The following is a 24,965-nucleotide window of genomic DNA, read 5'->3' as shown; positions in this document are numbered from 1 at the left end:
TACCTCAGAGAGAACAAAGGATAGCTATTACACTTTGCAATAATGCTCTTTTCTGATGAAAAAGTGATGAAGCTGCCACTGCCCTTTTATCAGGTTAAATCAAGAGCCTGACTGTGCTTTGGAGAAATGACACTGAGTGTGAAAATAGCAGTAATCTTAAAGTTTGCCTCTTATTCAATCTCTCTCTCTCTCTGTCTCTCTCTCTTTTGACTGAGAAAGCATGATATCTACTTTTTTGCTTAGATTCAGTGATCCAGAAACAAATTTTGTTTTGTTTTATATTAAAAACAAATGAGGAATCTCTCTTATTTCCTTGGAATTTATTTATTTATTATTATTATTATTACTATAATTAATTATTATTATTTACCAGAGCACTGCTCGGGTCTGGTTTATGGTGGTGCTGGGGATTAAATCTGGGACCTCAGAACCTCAGGCATGAGAGTCTGTTTGCATAACCATTATGGTGTCTCTCCCACTATCTCCTTGTCTTTTCAATAGTTCATTTTAGTAATTACTTCTCTTTAACCTGTGGGATGCTCTATTGGAAGCATCTGTTCATGATCAGAGGTGATAACCTGTAACCTCTCCCTTCCAGGAATTGTTCACAAATCAGGGCACCTGAGCTGAACAGGGTCTCTGAGTTATTAATGTAGAGTTCTACCATCCTACCTTCTAGGTGGTTGGGGATTCATTAAAACCTACTTGCTGTTTCTTGTCAAGGCCTAAGACCTTCCTATGCTAAGCACTTCCTTATTGGAGAACTGGAGTTTGGCTTCATTCTTAGGACTTTGTTGCTATGTTTTTAATGTGCATACGTACATTAAAATAATGTCCTTTGAATAAGGACTTTATGTCATTTTTGTAAATTATGCTAAAGTTTATGGAGACTTAGAAAATATTATAGAACTAGAGTAATTAAACTTGCTATGATTATTACATATAACAGGCTGATCAAGAAGTATAATGTACAATTGTGAATTGCTAATTTAACCTCAGGATTATGCAGCAGAGATAACATTATCTCCATTTACATAGAACTTTTTATCTGGAGGCATCTTTCAGTGCTTTTTCAACATTATATATTATCTTATTTGTTATCACAAACACTATCATTAAGGCTATAAAATGTATTTCAGTACAATTTTTTATTTTCAGTTTCTTATAATTGGGTAACGAGGGAGAGGGTGTTGCCTATTTTCTCCCATTCCTGATATTTACAGCATGATAAAATTTGGGAATTGACTTAACATAGCAACTAAACTTGAAGTGCCTGGTTCCAGGCGATGTTTTAAAAAGTGAAGGAGGGGACATTATTGTGTCCCCTGAGGTCAGCTGGTAGGATTAACCTTAACAACTCCCAGCAGGGAAAGACTTTTTTAAATATATATATATATATATATATATATCAGACTGTTAGTAGTTCCTAGCTTCTGTACTTTGCAGCTTCTCTTCTGGTAGAGACTCAATCTAAAGAGCAGGATAATGATCTGATCAAATTCCACCAAACCACATTCCCTACAAGGTTGCAGACAGCAGCACTCAGGCGATCGTGACCAAGTGTGGTTGAAAATGCTATGCTGGTTGAGTTCCTGTGGGTTTAAGGAAATGGAAAAAATTAGATTCAAGCTAAATTGCCAGGTTTAGCACACCCTTTCCCTTCCAGAAGCACCGGAGAGAATGTCACTGTCAGCCACAAAGGACTATACAGTTTGTTCTACCCATTCATTTAGGAACTTGTTTTAAATTGACTCCACCCACCCATCAAAAACAGTACCTTCTATCTGTCTTGTGGGTTCAAGAGAACAGGACAAAGCTAACCTCCTGCTTTAATCCAAGGGCTCTGGGGGAATGCAGCCATTGCCCTGACTCTCCACAGGGTAAAGCAGCATTTCCCTGCAGTGGGTATGGGGCTACTAAACAGTCAGTCCAGGAGACAGAATTTATATTGGTTGTGGAAATGAGTGATCAGTTTATGTCAAAGAACAGATGGCCAAATGAGGTGCACAGGGAATGCTATGAGACTGGCTCAAAGAAACAGGAGAGAAAATCGCCTGTGATATAAAAATCCCAAATGTCGCCTCTTTAATGTGAATTTTTTAATTGGCATTTACACTATACAATTAACTTGGAGTGGTGAGAAATGTAAGGAATTATCAAATTAGTAAACAGTGATTAACTCTGAAGTAAAATTATATCATCTAAATTGAAGGCTGCTTTACACAGCAAAGGGAAGATATTACTAAAACCTTGCCTCGCCTATCATTTCTTAATTGAAATATGGGGGGTTAATATGCCCATCCTTCATCATTTGAGAGCACGTTATTCATTTATCAAGTTATCTTTTCTGGTTCTTCCTTTGAGTCTCAGTAACAATGTGGGGCACATTCCCCAGGGAATAGTGTGACTCTCAGAAGAATGAGTTTGTCTGTTCATTAACCTATGCACTGTCAGGTCTCTTTGGGAAGTGGAAAGAGCAAGATGTTCCAAGGTTAATGCTTCTTTGTTGACGTGAAGCCTCTAGGGAGATACAGAGGGTGAAGAGGCTGAGATGCTCAAGACCTGCCCCTGAAACTCTGCACTGTGTACAGATGCCAAACCTGGGTCTGTGTGGCCAGGAGGAAAGCTGCAAGCAGGCTGGGTCACCCCTGCAGATCACTTCCTCCAGTCAGGAGATGGCTTCCCAACAGTTAAATGGGGGGGCTGGTATAAGTATGTAGGAGTAACTTCCAATGAGGATTTGAACATTAAAATACAAGAAACAGTGAGTGGGTTTTAGCAGTTTCTGAGGATTTTTTCCTTGAAACAAGAAAACAATTTTGATGTCTTGCATTTGTCTCCAATGGATGAAGTCTTTCTATGAGTTGGAAAGCTTTTGATTTTGCCTGCATTTGTGCACCTGTGCACAGGCACACTCCTACCCAGAAGGTGAGGATAGAAGCTATTACTCTCATGGGCATATAATTGTACTGTCACTTGGGGGCTGAACTGAATAGTAGCTGGTTGGGTTTTCTAGGTAAACCAAATCTAAGTTATACTAATTGTCAGGAAAATTGCATCTCCCTATTTTTGCCATAATTCTAGGCTTAATTACAGCTAGCCCTAAGGAGTAGGTATAGATAGGGTATAAAGTCAAGTGCAAAGTCTTCTTTATCCCATATCTCAGTATAACATATATTTACATAATATGTATTCTTCTTTTTATTTTCTTACTGGTTGTAATGGCAGCTCATTATCTTCAACAAAATTTCTTTTCTTGTTACCCCCAGGTATATTCGAATAGTTGGAACTCACAACACAGTGAACAAGATTTTCCATATTGTGGCTTTTGAATGCATGTTTACAAACAAAACTTTCACTCTTGAAAAGGGACTGATAGGTAAGTATTATAATTACATTTTGTGTAAATAACTAAGCATTTTACCTTCAAATAGTCTGTTTTTCCATTCCATTTTAATCAACTTTGACTAAGAACTCTGGTCGATTCAAATGCCTTAGGATTGACATTGGAATGGCTTCCATTTTTAGAAATGGAACTAGTCAAAATAATAATTTCAGTAAACTTAAAAGAATTAAGGGTTAAGAATTGAAAATGTTCTAGTGATTTCTTCAGACTTGCTATGTGGGGAATGCTTATTATAGTCAGACAAAGCCTCCCATACCAAAGGCTTTTCTTTATTTAATAGTAAGAAAGACCAGAGAAGGAAGTCTGTGTAATATTGACAAGACTGCACAGGTATTTTGGTCTTTGATTTGATATGAATGGTATGCTCAGATAAAAGAGTATCTTCTTTTCATTGTGGTCATATCAACCCATTTTTACCATTTTGATACTTGCTTCAAGAACATGCTTGTTTGTGATTTAAGTAAGGACAGAGTAAATGAAGTGCCCCTTAATTGTCTTGTATTTTGGTTTTGGGGTTTGGTTATTTGTTTTTTTGATTTCTGTTACATCTCATTTTATTTGTTTTAGAGAATTTTTAGTCTTGCACTATCTAATAGGTCTTGACACTCTCAAGTGGAGTGTCAAGGTGGCTATTCTCATTCAGACTAGTTATTTCTATGTTTCCTATATACACAAGATTTTCATGCAACTCCTAAAAAAATCATTGTTTGACTTATTAATATCCTTGAATATTTTCCTTTACTACGGTATCTTAAAAACCAGTCTCTGTGTTCAGGCAGGAGGAATGAGATAGGTGCTTCTGTTCTTGCTGGAACATATAATGTACCAACACATGTCCTAAAGACATGGTAATCACTAGAGTGGGAAAGATAAGTGAAACTTACAAATATTTACTAATTCTTTGAGTGCTCACAAGTCTAAATTTTCCTTATAAATGCTGTGTCCTAATGTAATCCTCTACTTAAGGAAATTTACAAAAGTAATATCAAGAAAAGTAGCAAGAGTATAAATCATTTCAGTGTATAAAGAACTCTTAGGACTCAACTAAAATAATTTCTTTCAACTGTTTTAGATGTAATTTTTAATATTAACTATAAATGCTAATAATTTTTGCACTTATAAGTAGTTTGAAGTTAATAGTTCTGAAACACTACCTGTATTATCAAGACTTTTAATTCTGTGGTGTTTATAGAATTGAAGTAATAGAGGGTTATGTACTGGGCATTCCCTTTCACCTGTAATTTGTATTACTTTACAGATTATATGCCTTGTATATGTGGTTGTCTACTTGGGGTATTTCTTACTGCAGAGGGTTCTAGAAACCAAGTCACCTTCATTGTCACAGATGTGTGCTATTTTCGTACTCATGTCAACCCAGTACACATTGCATTTTCAAACATGCCTCATGGAAGGTGCCATCTACTTAAATCAGCTTCCCTTTCTCATTGGAGAAACAAGAGATTTGTGGACACTGTAATTATAAAGGAAACAAGCTATCTGGAAGAGAGGCCATTACAGGATTGAAACTTAGCATCAGTTGCAGTGAGGACTGATGTTATTGGTCTGCATGTTTTGTGTAAACTGAAGCAGTCAGCATTATCAGAAGCCTTAGAAGTCTCAGACTTGCAAGGGGATGCAAGAAGTGTTAAGAGATACAAGAAGTGTTTTTGTTGCTCGGTCTAACACTTTTCTCCCAGCCCTATTCTATGATGCTCACAAGTTTGACTGCAAAGAGCACTGCAGTCACCTACCAGTCATCCTTCTTCAACGGAATGGGAGCAGAGGTATAGATGAGTGTGTGTGTGCACACTTGCCTTCAGTGAGATCCCATGTGGCCCTCCTCCTAACATTTTTACAGCTCAAAGGTGCTCACATGCTGGGCAGACAGCTAGGTAGCGTGAGTGGTGAGGGAGTATATGGTGGGAGATTTCATTATCCATTGATATAGCAACTCTGCTTAGTTTAAATGAATGTTTGATGCAACCCCATTAGAAAATGGGTCCAGGACATGGGCAGAAATTTCACCAAAGAGATCTAGAGGGCCAAAAGGTAAATGAAAGGGTGCTCAAAGTCACTGATCATCAGAGAAATGCACATAAAGATGAGATACCACTTTATACCTGTATGAATGTCATTCATCAGAAAGCACAGAAATGACAAATACTGTAGAAGATATGGAGAAAAAGGGACAATTTTGCACTATGGTCCAACCATTATGGAGAGAAATTTGGAGACTTTATTGGGACTCTAGGAATGGTCCTACCCTATGACCCAGCAATTCCTCTCCCAAGGACTTACCCAAAGGAAACAGACACACCTATCAGAAGAGATCTGTGTATACCTATGTTCATAGCACCACAGTTTATAATTGCCAGCACCTGAAAGCAGCCCAGATGTATAACAACAGCCCAGATGTATAACAACAGATGAGTGGCTAAAAAATGTTGTGGTATATATACATGATGTGGTATATATACAGCTGTTAAAAATGATGAAATTGTCTCCTTTGCATCCTTTTGGATGAAACTTGAGGACATCATGTTGAGTGAGATCAGCAAAAAAGGGAAGGATGAATATCAAATAATCTTACTTACTAGCAGGATTTAATAAAGGAGGGATGGGAAGGGAGACCACAAAATGAAACATGGAATGGATGTGGTGTACTGCACCAAAGCAAAAGACTCTGGGATGGAAGGGGGAGAGAGGAGAGGGAAAAAACTTTGGGGTCCTGGTACATAATGAAACTGTGTGTATATGTCAATGACTACACTGTAAAACATTAACTCCCTCAAAAAAAAAAAGGAATATTTGAAATAGTAATGGCTTGCTTTCCATGTTTGTTATATTGGGTACGTTTTAATTGTGCACAGGCCTTAGCCAGGGACTTTCAAGAAAGGAATAGTCTTTTGGTAAAGACAATGTATTAGAATCATCCAATTATTTTTTTTTAATATACATGATATTTCTTGCTGAGGGTTCAGGACACATTGATGAGGTTGTCTGCCCAAAGAAGTCGGGATGGAGTTATGGTAGCATCTTTAACTTGGTGTCTGAAAGGTGGCGTTACCTAAGTTGAGACAAGATGATTAATGAACAGGAACCAAAATGTAGGATCAGAGCAGATAAGATTATGGATTTTAGGGTAGAAGAAAGCTAGAAAATCCATTTTAGTCATGTTCCTGGGCACATATAACTATGGTAGCTTTGCTTGAGTTTGGTAGCTACCTTGAAATTGCATAGGAATATCGTCTTATAGAATGGTGTCAGAGTAGAGAAAAGGGCTAGAAAATTGGATTAGGGGAGAGTCCAGCAATAGCGTAGTGGATTAAGCGCACATGGCATGTGGCGTGTAGCACAAGGACAGACGTAAGGATTTCGGTTCGAGCCCCTGGCTCCCCACCTGCAGGGGAGTCACTTAACAGGCAGTGAAGCAGGTCTGCAGATGTCTATCTTTCTCTCCCCCTCTATCTTCCCTTCCTCTCTCCATTTCTCTCTGTCCTATCCAACGATGACATCAGTTACAACAGTAATAACTACAATAACAATAAAAAAGGGCAACAAAAAGGAAATAAATATTAAAAAATAAATAAATAAATAAATATAAAAAAGAAAGTTGGATTAGGGCAGAGAATAGCTCCCGTTCTTGAAAAAAAAATTCCGTGACTAAAATTAACTATTTGCCTCCATCCACCTAATCCAGGGTGCATATATATATTTAGCATCAGAGCCTGTGTTACCTCTAAGTCCTTATTGGTCTGAGCTTACAGCTCGTGGTCACAACTGGGAACATTGCATGCTGCATTTATTTCAGGACCAGTCTTTCTCGAGTGGCAAGTCAGGATACCCCCAAACTCCCTTTGGAGACTGGGGCTCTCCTTACCATCATTGCTTTATGGTGAGGACAAGGTCCTAGGTGGGACCACAACATGCCATTCCTTATGGAAGCAACAAGTGGTGGTGGAGAGAGGGACCTTTTAGAGGTCTAAGCCCATCATATATGTGTGGGAATCCAAGGATTCCCTAATCATCCAGTTTTTTAAATATTTTTTATATTTATTTATTTTCCCTTTTGTTGCCCTTGTTGTTTTTCACTGATGTTGTAGTTATTATTGTTGTTATTAATGTCGTCATTGTTGGATAGGACAGAGAAAGGTGGAGAGAGGAGGGGAGACAGAGACGGGGAGAGAAAGATAAACACCTTCAGACCTGATTAACTGCCTGTGAAGTGACTCCCATGCAGGTGGGGAGTGGGAGCTCGAACCGGGATCCTTAGGCTGGTCCTTGCACTTTGCACCATGTTTGCTTAACCCGCTGCGCTACCGGCCGACTCCCATCATCCAGTTATTTTTTAAATTGTAGCTGCTGACTATTTCATTCAGTTATGGGAATTGGGGGAATAAAGGTATAATTACTGTCAAATAATGTCATCAGTAGCTGGTAGTGTATAAAATCTTGCCTTTATTTTGAGATTTGCTGCTTTCATATTCCAACTTTTTGTTTCCTGATTCAATCTAGTTTCTTACAACAGTAGGTTTTAAAAAACATTAAAAATTACTTTGGAAGCATATGTATAGTTTTTAAATCAGATTTTAATGTTATTACTTAAAGAGTATAGTGATGCCAGGAACAACAAAATTTAGTGGATCAGCTTTCTAAATTTCCAGTATTTTTTTCACACCAAGGGATCTTTCTCATTTTTATCAATAGTGTGTTATTCTTTGTTCTGCATCACTTCAAGGAGAAGTTTTGGAACTCTGTGGACTCACAGATCCATGAGAATGAATGCACATGGATGACACTAACTAGATTCCATGTCTGCCTATAGAATTTTTCTAACTTTTGCTGTGGCTTCCGCCATAGCCCTTTCTCATTTGGTGATCACTTCTGCATCATGCTGGGATGTATTCTCACATAAGAGAGACAGCCTGTGATGACTGTCTCCTCTGTTAGGAATCACTTGTAGGAAACTATTTTGTCTTTTCAGGGGCATGTGGAAGGAATAATTAGAATAGGTGTGACTACTCTTTTTTTTTCCTCCAAAGTTATTGCTGGGGCTTGGTGCCTGCACTACAAATCCACTTCTCCTACAGGCCACTTTTTCCCATTTTTTTGCCCTTGTTATTGTTGTTGTTGCTATTGTTATTGTTGCCATTGATATTGTTGTAATGTGAGCACTTAACCAGGTGTGCCACCACCTGGTCCCATGATGTTGTTGTTGTTGGATGGGACAGAGAGAAATCAAGAGAAGAGGGGAAGACAGAGAAGGGGAAAGATAGACATCTGCAGAACTGCTTCACTGCTTGTGAAGTGACTCATGTGGGGAGCCGGAGGCTCAAACCAGGATCCTTATGCCAGTCCATGTGCTTTATGCCATGTGTGTTTAACCTGGTGTGCCACTGCCCGACCCTGTGACTGCTCTTTTATAAGACTTCAACCATCCACATAATGTATTTGCTTTGTGTTGGTGCTCCACTGCATTATATGCACATGACATTTGCCAAGTTCTCCCACATTTAATAACAGTTGACAAGTACTTTTTTTCATTTAATCTTTGGTTTAAATTCACTTTTTTGCATAACCCTACCAGTTATTTAGGTACACAGAACTGTGGCCATCACCCAGCTTAGAGAACTAGTTTACCTGTCTGTATGCTGACTTCTTACTACCTGTGATTATTTTGAAGCTAATTCTGGTTGTTTTATCATCTTAGCCATAAGCATTCAATATATATCTCTAAAGGTAAGACTTCCTTTTGTAGCCACAATCACAGTATCATTTTAATACCCTTATACTGGGACCTCTGTAATTCCTTTCTATCATTAAATATTTAGTCTGTGTTCAAATGAATCTAATTGGATCAATGACTGGAGTGAGTTTGGATTGTCTTAGGTTGTTTAAATAATAATTCAGATAAGGTAGTCACTATCAATAAATGTCTCTACCTCCTCTTATATGCCTGTTTTCATTTATTTTTTCTAGCCACAATTTAATTAAGTTTTTTTCTCTTGTAGTATTTCTAATATCCTAGATTTTGATGATTAAGTGCTTCTTGAAACATATAATATACACCTGATATACTGCTTGTTACTTGATGGTTAGATAAAGGTTTTCTATGATTCAAACTCTGTTTTTAAATGAGAATTCTCTATTGATGGTTGTTGATGTTGATGTATCTGTTAAGAGCACCAAGCATACTTTGATTATCTGTCACTTTGGGTATTCACATTCACTTATCTTTTCTAAATTGAGTATTTTATGATTTGGACTCATAAGATGATTTCATCTTCTAATTTGATCGTTACTTCTTTGGTTAGTAGCTGGAAAGAGAAAAAAAATCCTCAACATTCATTTGGTGATCATGGAATACAATTTGTCTTGGAAAAGAGAATAAATGTTATATTCTTTCATTTACTACTTTTCAAATGAGAGATGATTACATACTGTCTTCCTAAAGTAATTGAGCTTTGTTTTGTGGTGTTTTTTTTTTTTTGATATGTGGATTGTGGAATTAAAACAAATTGGACATCTTTTAATAAGGTGTTATTAATCTTCAAATTGTTCCCTTCCTCAGCCTCTTCATAATATCCTATGAGTCCTTTTGGCATGACCTCAGTAGTCCTCAATAGTTCCTTGAATTCTAGCATGACAAGATGTACCAGCAGATGATCTTGTACATTTCTTGCCCCTGAACTGGAACCATGCATTTAGTCAAGAATACCCAGTTCCACTTAGTGGGAAATAATATTTGGAAACTTCATTCTAAACATTACAGACGAATTTTGATGCTGAATTAGTTGATTACTATTTCTAAGCCTTTTCAGTAGGTCAAACTCAGATATATGCTTTTTATATTTAACAAGTAAAATACATCATGAGTACATACTAACACTTCTGATTAAAATTCAGAACACAAAGCTGTTGTTTAACTTTTTGATCTTTCACTCCTTCATGTACTGAAAATCTTAGTTACCAGTGGTAGAGCAAAATAATCTATTTGCTTTATCCCCGGTACATATAAAATAGTCTCAGAAATACAATGCCAATACTCCCATGAACCATATGGCTTTGAAAATAGTTTATAATATTTGCTATTTGGGAATCCTTTGAGTATATTCCACTAGAGAGATACAACAAAATTACTGTGTTTGGAAATTACTTAAAATAATTTTTCTGTGTGGTCATGTCACTAATTGAGTGTACCAACTAGATTCATTTGTTCCATATTTGTTTTCAATGTTTAGGAATTACCTTTAATTTTTTTGTTTTATAACTATGTAAAATACATTGTTCTAAAATCAAATCTACAAAAGAACTGTACTCAGAGAAACCAAGCTCCTATTTCTTTTTTTTCTTAATATTTATTTATTCCCTTTTGTTGCCCTTGTTTTATTGTTGTGGTTATTATTGTTGTTGTCGTTGTTGGATAGGACAGAGAGAAATGGAGAGTGGAGGGGAAGACAAGAGAGGAGGAGAGAAAGATAGACACCTGCAGACCTGCTTCACCGCCTGTGAAGCGACTCCCCTGCAGGTGGGGAGCCGGGGTTCGAACCGGGATCCTTATGCCGGTCCTTGTGCTTTGCGCCACCTGCACTTAACCCGCTACGCTACAGCCCAACTCCCCCAAGCTCCTATTTCTATCTGCTCTACTGCTGTAAGTAATATCTTTCTCTCTTTTAGTCCTTTTATTCTTCAAGTGGAAAATAAGTAAATATGTGTAGAGATAGATAAAGTTCATATTTTGTATCTCTCCAACTTAAATAATTGGAAGCATATTTTATGCTATGCATTCTTTATCTTCCTTTTTTTAAAAAAACAACACTTATCATATATAAAGAGATATTGCTTATTCTTTTTCAACTAATGGTATTCATTAGTGTAAATATACTATAATTTCTTCAACCATTTCTCTAGTGTTTAACCATTTGTATTTCTTTCACTCTTCTACTGCTACAAACTGTGCTGTTTCCTTACACATGTCTTTTCCTATTTTGTTTACTTTTATTATCTTTATTTATTTTTTTTATCTATTTAAGAAAGGATAAATTAACAAAACCATAGGGTAGGAGGGGTACAACTCCACACAATTCCCACCACCCAATCTCCATATCCCACCCCCTCCCCTGATAGCTTTCCCACTCTCTATCCCTCTGGGACCGTGGACCCAAGGTCATTGTGGGTTGTAGAAGGTGGAAAGGTCTGGCTTCTGTAATTGCTTCCCCACTGAACATGGGCGTTGACTGGTCGGTTCATACTCCCAGTCTGCCTCTCTCTTTCCCTAGTAGGGTGAGTCTCTGGGGAAGCTGAGCTCCAGGCCACATTGGTGGGGTCTTCAGTCCAGGGAACCTGGCCGGCATCCTGATGACATCTGGAACCTGGTGACTGAAAAGAGAGTTAACATACGAAGCCAAACAAATTGTTGAGCAATCATGGACCCAAAGCTTGGAATAGTGGAGAGGAAGTGTTAGGGAGGTACTCCCTGCAAACTCTAGTGTACTTCTGCTTTCAGGTATATATTTTGCAGTAGTTTATGTATATGTGTGAACATATGCCCTCTCTCACAGAAACTGGTGTATATCTAGGTTTGGGGACTTTGTTAGAAAGTGAACCACCTGAGATGAAATTAGAGTATACTATGAAAGGAAAGGTCTCACCCGAGTAATGAAGCTGAAGGGTTGTCATTCCACACGTGAAGTTTCTGGACACAGTCTCAAGTGAAGCAATGTTGAGGTGGCCATCGTTGTGTTGATTAGGTTGTGATCGGCAGATGCAATATTATTTGATATGGATTGGGAGAGGCATACGGGAAAGTGGGCCCTAATCAAGGGTTCCAGGACTGGGGGAAGTAGAGGCTCAATAGTGAAGATGTGAGGTTCCTGCTGTCTTAGGGTTCAAAAAGACAATGGATAGTTCATGTTATCATCACATTATTTGGTAATTGGGTTAACTTTGAAAAGTCCTTTTGTTAGGGTTTGCTGTACAGTACCCAGTATCTTGTATATAGCTGTGCTATTGGTTGCTTCTGATCTACTTGGTCTAGGCTTTTGAGAGAGTCCGCATATCAAATACACAGCCTATATATTAGAAAGACTCAGTTTGTGTTTTAAAAAACTTCGAGACATACAATTAATTTTCCCCCTCTCATATTAATTAACTAGTGATTTATATGACTACATATTACTAGGAGTGTACATAAACACCATTCCCACCACCAAAAGACTGTGACCCATCCCTCCCACCCACTCCCCCCACTGGCCCAGGAAGCTGCATGTCTACCCCTCACCACAGGGGTACTTGATTACTTTGGTAACCTACTTACAATTTGGTCAGGTCCTGCTTTTAGTTTCCCTTTCAGATCTTCTTACTCAACTTCTGTTGATGAGTGGGATCATCCCATACTCATCTTTATCTTTCTGACTTAGCTCACTTAACATAATTCCTTCTAGCTTTGTCCAAGATGGGTCAGAGAAGGTGGGTTCATTGTTCTTGATAGCTGCATAGTATTCCATTGTATATATATACCACAGCTTTCTCAGCCACTCATCTGTTGTTGGGCACCTGGGTTGCTTCCAGGTTTTAGCTATTATGAATTGTGCTGCTATGAACATAGGAGTACACACCTCTTTTTGGTTGGGTGTTATAGAGTCCTTGGGGTATAATTCCAGGAGAGGAATTACTGGATCATACGGAAGGTCCATGTCTAGCCTTGTGAGAGTTTTCCATACTGCTCTCCACAGAGGCTGTACTAATTTACATTCCCACCAGCAATGCAAAAGGGTTCCTCTGTCCCGACAACCTCTCCAGTATTTGTTGCTGCTGTCGTTTTTGATGTATGCCTTTCTTACAGGACTGATGTGGTATCTTAGTGTTGTTTCAATTTGCATTTTTCTGACAATCAGTGACCTAGAGCAGTTTTTCATGTTTGTTAGCCTTTTGGATCTCCTCTGAGGTGAATGTTTTGTTTATATCCTCTGCCCATTTTTGGATGGGGTCATTTGCTTTTTTGGTGCTAAGTTTGCTGAGCTCTTTATATATTTTGGTGATTAGTTTCTTGTCTGATGTATGGCATGTGAAGATCTTCTCCCATTCCGTGAGGGGTAGGGGTCTCTTTGTTTAATAGTTTCTTTGGATGTGCAGAAGCTTTTCAATTCGATGTAGTCCCATTGGTTTGTTTCTGCTTTAGTCTTCCTTGATTGGGTTTGATTCATCAAAGATGTCCTTGAGGTGTAGGTGGGAAAGTGTTTTACCAATGTTTTCCTCTAAGTATTTGATTGTTTCTGGTCCGACATCCAGGTCTTTGATCCATTTGGAGTTGATTTTTGTTTCTGGTGAGATAAAGTGGTTCAATTTCATTCTTCTGCATGTTACAGCCTAGTTTTCCCAGCACCATTTATTGAAGAGAGCCTCCTTCATCCATTTAATCCTTTGGGCCCCCTTATCAAAGATTAGATGTCCATAGGTGTGGGGATGTATTTCTGGGCTTTCAATTCTGTTCCACTGGTCTGTGTGCCTATTTTTGTTCCAGTACCATGCTGTTTTGATGATGATGGCTTTATAAAATTGTTTAAGGTCTGGGAGTGTGATGCCTCCATTTCTGTTTCTTTTCCTCAAGATGGTTTTGGCAATTCTAGGTGTTTTCAAGTTCCAGATAAATGATTGTAGTTTTTGTTCTATACTCTTAAAGAAGCTTGGTGGAAGTTTGATGGGTATTGCATTAAATTTGTATATGGCTCTGGGGAGAATATTCATTTTGATGATATTTATTCTTCCAATCCATGAGCATGGGATATCTTTCCATTTCTTGGTATCAGTTTCTATTTCCTTGAGTAGCGACTCATAGTTTTCAGTATACAAGTCTTTCACTTCTTTGGTCAACTTTATTCCTAGGTATTTTATTTATTTTGCTGAAACAGTAAATGGGAGTGATTTCTGGATGTCTTCTTCTTCAGATTTAGTGTTTGCATAAAGAAATGCCACTGATTTTTGTACATTAATTTTGTAGCCTGATACCTTGCTATATTGCCTAATAACTTCCAGTAGTTTTCTGCTGGATTCTTTAGGTTTTTCTATGTATACTATCATATCATCTGCAAATACTAAGAGCTTGACTTCTTCCCTTCTAATCTGTATTCCTTAGATTTCTTTCTCTTGCCTGATTGCTATGGCAAGAACTTCAAATACTATGCTGAAGAGTAATGGTGACAGTGGACAGCCCTGTCTAGTCCCCTATCTGAAGGGGAATGCTTTCAGCTTCTGTCCATTGACTATGATGTTGACTGTAGGTTTGCTATATATAGACTCCACTATCTTGAGGAATTTCCCATCTATTCCCATTTTTTGTAGAGTTTTGAGCATGAATGGGTGTTGGATTTTGTCAAAGGCTTTCTCTGCATCTATTGAGATAATCATGTGGTTTCTGGCTTTGCTTTTATTGATGTGGTGAATGACATTGATTAACTTACGGATGTTGAACCAGCCTTGCTTTCCTGGGATGAATCCCACTTGGTCATGATGAACAATCTTTTTATATGCTGCTGTATCCAGTTGGCCAAGATCTTGTTTAATACTTTGGCATCTATGTTCATCAGAGATATTAGTCTGTAGTTTTCCTTTTTTGTTCTGTTGCCCTATCAGGTTTTGGTATCAGGGTGATGTTGGCTTCATAGAAGGTGGAAGGAAGTATTCCTGTTTCTTCAATCTTATGGAAAAGCTTAAGAAGTATGGGTACTAACTGTTTCCTGAAAGTTTTGTAGAATTCGTTTGTAAAGCCATCTGGTCCAGGACTTTTGTTGTCGGGAGATTCTTAATAACGGTTTCAATTTATTTGTCTGTGATTGGTGCATTTAGATTTTGTAGTTGTTCTTGGTTCAGTTTTGGAAGGGCATATGTTTCTAGGAATTGTTCCTTTTCTTCCAGATTCTCTAGCTTGGTGGCATATAGTTCTTCATAGAAGTTTCGCATGATTCTCTGGATTTCTGTGGTGTCAGTTGTGATATCTCCTCCATCGTTTACAATTCTATTAATTTGAGTCTTCTCTCTTTTTTGTTTGGTGAGTCTGGCTAGGGGTTTGTCATTTTTGTTTAATCTTTCAAAGAACCAACATTTGGCTTCACTGATCTTTTGTATGGTTCTTTTATTTTCACTGTTGTTTATTTCTGCTCTAATTTTAGTGATTTCTGTCCTTCTGGTTGCTTTAGGGTTCCTTTGTTCCTCTTCCTCTAAGTCCTTGAGTTGTGCAGTAAGGTCATTCATTTGAGCTTTTTCTTGGTGTTTAATATGTGATTGTATGGCTATAAGTTTCCCTCTCAGTACTGCTTTAGCTGTGTCTCAAATATTTTCATAGGGTGTGTCTTCATTTTCATTTGTTTCCAGGAACATTTGAATTTCCTGCTTGAGTGAATCTCTGACGCAGTGGTTCTTAAAAAAAGTATGTTGTTTAGTTTCCTAATTCTGTGACTTTTAATAATTTTCTGTTTGTTGTTAAATGTTAGTTTTACTCCACTCTGGTCTGAGAAGATACTTGGGATGATTTCAATGCTCTTGAATTTATTGATGCTGTCTTTGTGGCCTAACCTGTGGTCTATCCTTGAGTATGTGTTATGTGGATTTGAAAAGAAGGTGTATTCCAGTTTTTTGGGGTGAAGGACTCTGAAAATGTCCAAGAGGTCTAGTCTGTCAATCTCTTCATTAATTGTCTTGTATCTTTGTTGGTTCTCTGCATTGTTGATCTGTCTATGTGTGAGAGTGGGGTATTGAAGTCTTCTACTATTATTGTATTACTATTGATATATTTTTGAAATTCTTTCAGTAAGTGCTTAATGTATTTAGATGGTCCCTCATTGGGTGCATAGATGTTAATAATTGTTAAGTCTTCTTGTCTGATTGATCCTCTAATCATTATGTATCCTTGCCTATCTTTTATTACTTTATTTAATTTAAAATCTATCGTGTCTGAGATGAGAATGGCTGTTCCTGCCCTTTTTTTGTGGTCCATTAGCCTGTATGATAGTTTTCCATCCTTTCACTTTGTCTGTGTTTATCTTGTTGTGACAGATGGGATTCTTGCAAGCAGCATATGGTTGGGTTATGTTTTCTGATCCATCCCCCCACTCTGTGCCTTTTGATGGGTGAGTTTAAGCCATTGACGTTTATTGATATTATGTATTTAATGTATTGTAGTGCCATTTTTCAAAATAAATTTTTGTTTGTTCTGATATATTGCAAGTATTATAGTGATGTTCTTGTTTATAAGAGGTATTTTAGAACCTCTTTCAGGGCCGGTTTGGTGTTGGTTGCTTCCTTTAACTGTTGTTTGTCTAAGAAGGTTTTGATCCCTCCATCTAGTTTGAATGAAATCCTAGCAGGATATATTATCCTTGGTTGAAACCCTTTTTCATTCAGGGCTCAATAGATATCTTGCCGTTCTCTTCTGGCTTTTAGAGTTTGAATGGAGATGTCTGCAGATAATCTTATGGGTTTTCCCCTGTATGTGACTTTTTGTTTCTCTCTTGCAGCCTTTAGGATCCTTTCTTTATCCTTACTTCTTCTCATTGTGACTATGATGTGTCTTGGTGTCTTCAGGTCTGGGTTGATTCTGTTTGGAACTCTCTGGGCCTCTTGAATCTTGATGTCCTTTCTGCTATTCAGGTCCGGGAAGTTTTCTTCTATTATTTCCTCTAGAATGTTTGCTTCCCCTTCCTCTCTTTCTTCCTCTGGCAAGCCAATTATATGAATGTTACTTCTTTTGAGATCATCCCATATGTCTCTGTTGTTGTTTTCAGTGTCTCTCAATCTCTTTTTGAGCTCTTTCACCTCTTTCTTAGTTTTCTCTAACTCATCCTCTGTCTGACTAATTCTGTTTTCTGCTTCTATTAGTCTGCTTTCCTTTGCCTCAGCTTCTTTCTTCATTACAGCTATTTCAGCTTTCAGTTCTCTAATTGCCTCAAGATAATCAGTATTTTCCTTGGGGTCTCAACTGTTGTTTCCCTAATACTGCCATTCCTTTCCTCCAATGTCGTTTTCATTTCTGTGATTAATAAGTTTATTATTGCTTGCATACTTTTCTTATCTATGGTTACTTCTGGCTGGTTTGTAGTTTCTTCTGGGCTCCTTTCTTCATTCATTGGAGTAGCAGTTTTATTTGTTTTTGATCTACCCATTTTTTTGTTTTATGTGTTTCTTATTTTTATGCTCTGTTGTTCCTCAGTTGTTGTGTCTTGAGTACAAGCAACACTACTAAATACCTTTATGACAAATGCACTCACCAACCTCAAGAATTACAATAGCAACTGAAGCAAGTATTGAAGCAGTTTAATCACTACCAGATAGCCAAAAAATGTCTCCAGTCTGTGAAAAAATAGCAACCTAGCCCAAGTGAAGAAGAAAGAGAAAAGAAAGAAGGGATAGCAAGAATAGACAGTTATGCATATCTACTATCCACTGTATAGTCTAGGGGTAACAAGAGGAGAAAGGGAAGTAGAGCAGAGATACACACATAGAGAGTCCACTCTGAGTCAGATTTCTCCCCCAAAATAATTCACAAATTCAGAAAGGCAAAGAAGAAGGAAGAAGTGTATGACAAGATAAAAAAAAAAGAGAAATAAGAGAGAGAAAAGAGAAAAGATAAGAAAAAGAGGTGTAATTAAAGAGCAGTGAAAGGAAAGTTTTTTTAATTGATTACTTTCTTTTTAATTTAATTTAATTTTAATTAGCTAAGAGGAGGAGGAAGAGGAGAGTCTGTAGAGGAAGTAGGAGTAACGAGACGGGTTCCTCTCACAATAGATAAGATGTCCACTACCCTAGCAATGAAAGATACCCTAAGAGTTAATTCTGATCAACCTAAGGGGGGGGGAAGCTATATGCCTTTATATAATATTAATAGTAAAATAGAGCAGGGTAAAACACCCTGTCCCAGATTGCCTCAAGCCTCCTAAGCAGAGGCAGCTGATTGTTAAGAAAGGAAAAAAAAAAAAAATCCCTCAGGACTAGACAAGGATAGCAGGAATAGACAGTTATGCAAATCTACTATCCACTGTATATTCTAGGGGTAGCTAAAGGAGGAAGGGAAGTTGAGCAGAGATACTCGCTGAGAGAGTCTACTCTGAGTCAAATTTCTTCCCCTAAATAATTCCCAAACGTGTATCAGTGAATTCAGAAAGCTGTAGGATTAAGGATGACAAGAATGAGAAAAAAAAAAGAGAGAAAAAAGAAAAAGATAAGAAAAAGAACAGTAATGAAAAGCAGTGAAAGGAAAGAGTTATTTATTTATTTATTATTATTTAATTAGCTATGGGGGGAGCTGCCTGTGCAGCTACTTAGAAAGAAAAAAGGCCAGAGGTTTCAGAAGGGTATAGACTTATAATGAATGATACTCCCTCGTGGGACAGGAATCTTAGTAAAGAAAGAAGTTCAGCAGGGGAGCCTGCTAGGATCTGGTCCCCAGGGACTGGTTATGTGGGGGGAGGGGAAGGAGGTGTGCTTTGGGAATAATAATTTAAAAGAAAAAAATTTTTTTCCCTTTCTTTCTACTCTATTTTTTAACCCAAATTAAGTTATAGTCACCTCCTTGGTGTCACCGCTAGGACCCCTTATTGACTGGCCTACTAAAGGTAGAAAATTCTACCGTTTCCAGGAGATGTGGTCAGAGCTCAAGCCACTAGCAGCTTCTCAGTCTGCCATCTTCTGGGAACCTCTCTATCTTTATTTATTTATTGGATAGAGACAGCCAGAAATTGAGAGGGAAGTGGGAGATGGGGAAAGATAGACACCTGCAGTACTGTTTCACCACTCGTGAAGCTTTCCCCCTGCAGGTGGGGACTGGGGGCTTGAACCCAAGTCTTTGTACATTATAACATGTGTGTTCTACCAGATGTGCCACTACCTGGCCCCTCCTATTTTTGCTAATATATCTTTAGAATCGATTTCTAGAATCGATTACATGGATTACATGGTCAAATGGTAAATGTATGTGTGAGTTTGCTAAATATTGCCATATTACCTCTGTAGGGATTTTGCCATTTTTTAATTCTCCTTGGAAATATGTGATAATACTGGCTTCTCACAGCCTCGCCAATAGACCTTATTGTCAAACTCTGGATTTTTGCCATGTTTGGTAGGTGAGAAATGGTATCTCAGTACAATTTTAACTGCATTTCTCTTATGAGAGAAATTGAGCATCTTTTCATGTTTAAGGCCATTTTCATTTCTTTCTGTTTTTTAATAGCCTTTCTATTTTGTGTCTTGCAGATGAATAGAGAATATGCTTTTAGTTAGATTTCTCCTTTTCCTTATCTTTGGCTCTGTCTCTATTTAAGAGATTGTAACTAGAACTAGTTTCACAATTCAGCGTTTTTCTAACCCTTTCAAAGGGCGAGAAGATGTTTTCATGTCTGCTTAAGATTAAGATGTTGCATCTGTGTCAACCAGCATGGATTCACAGAGACTGGTGACTTTTTATTGTTGTTTTACTTTCTTACTAGTAATTATAGGGCAATGGACATAGACAATCTAAGCATGGGAGCTCTCTGTTGCTCAAGCTCTGGAAATATTCAGTGCTGCTGCCACCATGGAACTGTGCTTTCAACATAAGCATTATAGCCCATATTCATCTGCTGCCGTACTACACACAATGCTACCAAAAGCATATAGAAAACAAATGTTTTCTTTCTTCTTCCTATTATCCAGTCTCTTACCAGTTTGTTCTGTTAGCAAAACTCCATCTAAAAGCCAAAGTGTCAAGCTAGGGAAATGAAACTTGCAGCGTTTCAGTCTTTGTGATATGGTGTAGAGCCAGGGAAGGAATGGAGCTGAAAGGAAACATACAGAGGACTAGGGCAAAAGCCGAATGACAAGCAGTATTTAAAAATCCTCAGACATCCAAAAAAATATTTGCAAAGTAGCAAAATAAGTACATTGATTAATAAGGCTTAGAGATATGTGGCCTGCAGAGAGTAGTACACAAAGACACAAGATGTAGAGGAAGGTTAAATATTTAGTTGGAATAAAAAGGAACCCAAGAATGGTGCTTTGAGCTGGACCCTGAAGAAGTCAATAAGCAATACAGAACATTAGGCAAGTGCTGTTTACATAGCAACAAAAAATTTGGCTGGCACTGTGTGCCAGGAAGAGAGCTAGAGGCAGGAAAAAGAAATAGGTGGTCTGTATCTGGTAATGTCAATTAAATTTTTTGAAATTATAATTTTGTTTAGCACTCTATAAAGTTTCTAGGAAAGTAAACAGTCAGAAATCTTTGATGTGAAGGGCTTCCAGCATCCAGTTAACTAGGCCTGTGACTTCTGTGCTTTTACATCTAGCTGTGTTTAAAAATAAGCATCTTCCTGGAACATGATGGCAAGAGGAGGACCTTGTGGGGGCTATGCTTTTCCCAGCCTGCTTCTCTAACCAGATATTAAGTTAAGGCTGGTTCTAATTGTCTGTGAAGCTAAACTTCCTTATCTACTGTAAATTACTTGGTATTAAGTAGACATTTAATAAGAGGCTGCCAAGTGAATCTTAGATGCTGGGAATAGAAAAATACACAGGTGTAATTTTTGCCCTGGAGGATAATGTGAGCTAATGGAGAAAACACTCAAACAGAAAGTGACATTCTCTCTCTCCACCCCCTCCCTCTGCCTCCCTCACTCCCTCCTTCTCCCTCTCTGTATCTGAATCTTAAAAAAAAAAAAAGTCTTCTCTTGCCCACCCTGCTTTTAGCCTTGTCTTGTTCAAGGCACAGAAGGCAGCCCTAGGGCAGCTGCAGTGGATTCTCAAGCCACAGAATTGGCAGTAGCCCTGCCCCCTGCCCTCACCTTAGGGTCATTCATTGTATGAAGTATGTGTGTATCCAACCTACACTCAGAAAGTGAGGCTTTCTCTCTGCCATATGCGGGGCATGTGGTGGCCTGGGACCACTGCCTTTACCACCCTCCATTGGAATTAGCAGGAAAACCTGTGGCCAGAAGCCAGCTGAACCAGGACCTGGGCCTAATACACTCATCAGTGGAGAAGAAAAGCACGTGGACAGAAGCCAAACAGTGATACGCCTAATGGTAGTTCCCAGCCACCATGTCTTAGTAACTCTTGACTATCATGACACACTCATAACACAGTGACCAAGATGTTTCACACCTTGCTCAACACACTGCAGATGATATTTCTCAATGAACTTGAGTTTATCTGGACTTTCACTGGGAAAGCTGGTCTTCAAATTTACGCCCAGTACAGTTGAGTCTAAAAACTGTTTAAAGCTTCTTCACATTGTCCTCAATCTAATGCCCTTAGTGATTTCTCAGAAATGAGGTACAACAAATAAGAAAGAAAGTGACAACAGAGTGAAGTAAGTCATGTTTTGGGAAGATTTTAACAACTGTAAGAACACTGAAACAGGAGCACCTAACCTAACTTGGGTTGCTGTTGAGAAAGACTTTCTGGTAGATATAATGAATAAGCTAGTCCTTAAGGAGAGGAAGGTGGTAGAAGGTGAGGGAGAATCATGTGAAATGGTCAGCATCTGTAAAGTCTTAATTATCTCTGGCCCACTTTAAAGCCCTTCCTTTTTTAAAATTGATTTAATAATGATTGACAAGACTGTAGGGTAAGAGGAGTACAATTCCATACAATTCCCACTGCCAGAGTCCCACATCCCATCCCCTCCACGGGAAGCTTTCCTATTTTTTATCCCTCTGGGAGTATAGACCCAGGATTGTTATGGAGTACAGAAAGTGGAAAGTGTGGCTTCTGTAATTTCTTCTTCATTGGACATGGGCGTTGGCAGGTCAAACCATACTCCCAGCTGTGGACCATCTTGCTACTGATAGGGGAAAAGAGTACATAGGAGTAGGAATCAGTTATTTGTGATTTTACTCTTCTCCTGGGGGATATTAAGCATTATTTTCTCACAAGATCTTGCATTAAAAAAAAAAAGAGTGGGAGTCGGGCTGTAGCGCAGCGGGTTAAGCGCAGGTGGCGCAAAGCACAAGGACCGGCATAAGGATCCCGGTTCGAACCCCGGCTCCCCACCTGCAGGGGAGTCGCTTCACAAGCGGTGAAGCAGGTCTGCAGGTGTCTATCTTTCTCCCCTCCTCTCTGTCTTCCCCTCCTCTCTCCATTTCTCTCTGTCCTATCCAACAACGACAACAACAATAATAACTATAACAGTAAAACAACAAGGGCAACAAAAGGGAATAAATAAATAAAATAAATATTTTAAAAAAAAAGAGTAAAATAAGTACCCCTGCAATAATGCGTGCAGAATACAATGTCATTTGTTTGCCATGTTAGGGAGATCTTGTTCTCAAGCATGAAGTCCCTCTAATTCTTTTGTCAGGGACAGGCAGGGGATGATTAACTACTGACTTCCTCACAATCACTTAGAATTCTCGGTTTAATGTATGCCCAGGTATTAAAATTGGTAGTGCATACTAAATTTGTATAATGTTAAGGATTAATGAAATAATAAACTGGTAGATAAATTAAGCAGTCATACAAGCTCTTTTTAATTTTTTATTAATGGTTTAATATTGATTAACAAGATTGTAAGAGAACAGGGGTACAATTTCATACAGTTCCCACCATCAGAGTTCAGTGTCTGTCCTATCCCCTCCATTGGAAGCTTCCCTATTCTTTATCTCTTGGAAGTACGGACCAAAATTCTTTATGGAGTGCAAAAGGTGGTATATATAAGACGATAGTAAAAGATTAGGATGACATTTCACATCAGATGATAATGGATGGCTAATATAGTAAGTAAATAGTGCTGAGAAAATGGAAAATGCTTACATGAGAGCCTTTTCCTCATACTATATACTGAAATGGTTTCTTATTAAGTGTCAGGTTTTACAATAGAACTCCAAAAGAACTTATATAGGAATATTAAGTATTTTACCTGCAGGGGGAATGCTTTGCAAGTGGTAAAGCAATGCTGCAGGTGTATCTCTATCTCTCTCTCTCTCTCTCTCTCCCTCTCTCTCTCCCTCTCTATCATTTCCTTCACTCTTGATTTCCTGCTGTCTCTATCCAATAAATAAATATATAATAAAAAATTTTAAAAAATAAAAATATTTTTAAAATAAAAAAAAGAAAGAAGTAGTAAGTATTTTTCTGATCTCAAGGTGAAGAAATCCTCCTCTGGATAAAAGTTAAGACAAGACCATAAATAGAATTCAGAGATGTTTAAAATAAACTGGAGAAACTAATTTCAACATACATGACAATGAATTATTATCTTTAATATAAAGAGAAAAATATATATCCTCAATAGGATGTTCTATAAAAAGCTGTTTATTTAAGAAGAAAAAAAAAATAAAAAGAAACACCAGTAAATCAAGTTGAAAGAATTGACATAACTAGTGATCAAAAAAATGCAAATTCAAACAAGATACATTTGTGGTCTATTTTACTGGCAAAAAAATATTAAAATTGTTTATTTACAGAAATAATACAACAGCATTTCTCATAAAGACTTATGTAATACAGAAGTACATACAGTAAAAAATATTTATGTGTGTGACTTGACATTAGTTTAGTTATTGCTAAAACTTAGTATCTTTCTAGTTTCTAAGGCATTTCTATTATTTAACTGAATTATCCCCTCATATTCTGTGTCAAATTTTTCTGTCAGCTTTTTTAATTGCTTATGTGTTTTGTTATTAATTTGTAGACAATGACTAAACTTTGTCATATATATATATATATATAATTTGTCTGGGTGGTACAACATATTTATTACTGTACACAAGGACTTAGATTCAAGTCCCCACCTACTGGGTGGAAGCGTCACAAGTATTAGAGCAGTGCTGTAGGTGTATATTCTCTCTGTCTTACCCTGTATTAAAAGAGAAATGAGGGGAAATGGTTGCCAGTAGTAGTTGGGCTGTCATGCAGGTGCCAACCCCGGCAATGACCCTGGTGATTAAAAAAAAGAAGAGTATTAGTGTCTGTGTTATAAATATCTATTCTCCTGCTAATTTTCTCTTGTGAGAAATAAAGGGAGGTATCAGCACTACCATTGGCCTACCATTTTTGTGGTGTTTTAATTTTTCTCTTCCGTATTTTTGTATGGTGCCATGGATGAAACCCAAGGCCTCCTGTATTGTCGGGTTGCTTCACGGGGGAGAGAGAAGAGACCAGAGCGGAGTGGGAACACAAATCTTTATTCAGGCAGGCACCCCAGAAATGGGCAAGAGCAGAGTGGTTTAGGCCACGTGGAGCTAGCAGAATGGCCGCCTCCCACTATGTCTAGCAGCCCTTCTCTGGATAAGGTCGTGGAAGAGAAAAAAGGAGCAAGAGAGAGAAAGTGAAAGCAGGAGGGCTTTTATGGGAGAAATTCCAGAAGTGGCAAGTCTGGAAGGGATTGGCTAGAAAAGGGGATGGAGAAAACAAGGCACTCTGGGAAGGTAGAAACTTCCATAGCGATGGTTGCTAGGGTTTCAGCTCTCAGGAATGGGCGATACCCTGAGGGGTTAATATGGTGGTGGAGGAGTCACTTTAAAACAAGGCAGAAGATTGATATGTAAATAATAATACTCGCATGGGTGTTTTGTGGGTCCTGCCTAACTCAACCATA

The 24,965-nt window shown here is 38.0% G+C and overlaps 1 protein-coding gene across 6 annotated transcripts in view; it reads left to right on the top strand.

Moving 5' to 3' along the window:
- Positions 1 to 24,965, top strand: part of BTBD9 (BTB domain containing 9) — a 551,044-nt gene that overhangs the window by 318,682 nt on the left and 207,397 nt on the right. For all 6 annotated transcript variants that reach the window (XM_060189736.1, XM_060189737.1, XM_060189740.1 and 3 more), the window contains exon 7: positions 3,270 to 3,379. In XM_060189736.1, coding sequence (XP_060045719.1) covers positions 3,270 to 3,379 — 110 coding nt within the window. The remainder of the gene's footprint in view (positions 1 to 3,269; positions 3,380 to 24,965) is intronic.

This window comes from Erinaceus europaeus, chromosome 4 (assembly GCF_950295315.1).
Source record: "Erinaceus europaeus chromosome 4, mEriEur2.1, whole genome shotgun sequence".
Classification (NCBI taxonomy): Eukaryota; Metazoa; Chordata; class Mammalia; order Eulipotyphla; family Erinaceidae; genus Erinaceus; species Erinaceus europaeus.
The sequence above is the reverse complement of the archived record's forward strand: the minus strand, read 5'-3'. Positions and strand labels throughout refer to the sequence as shown.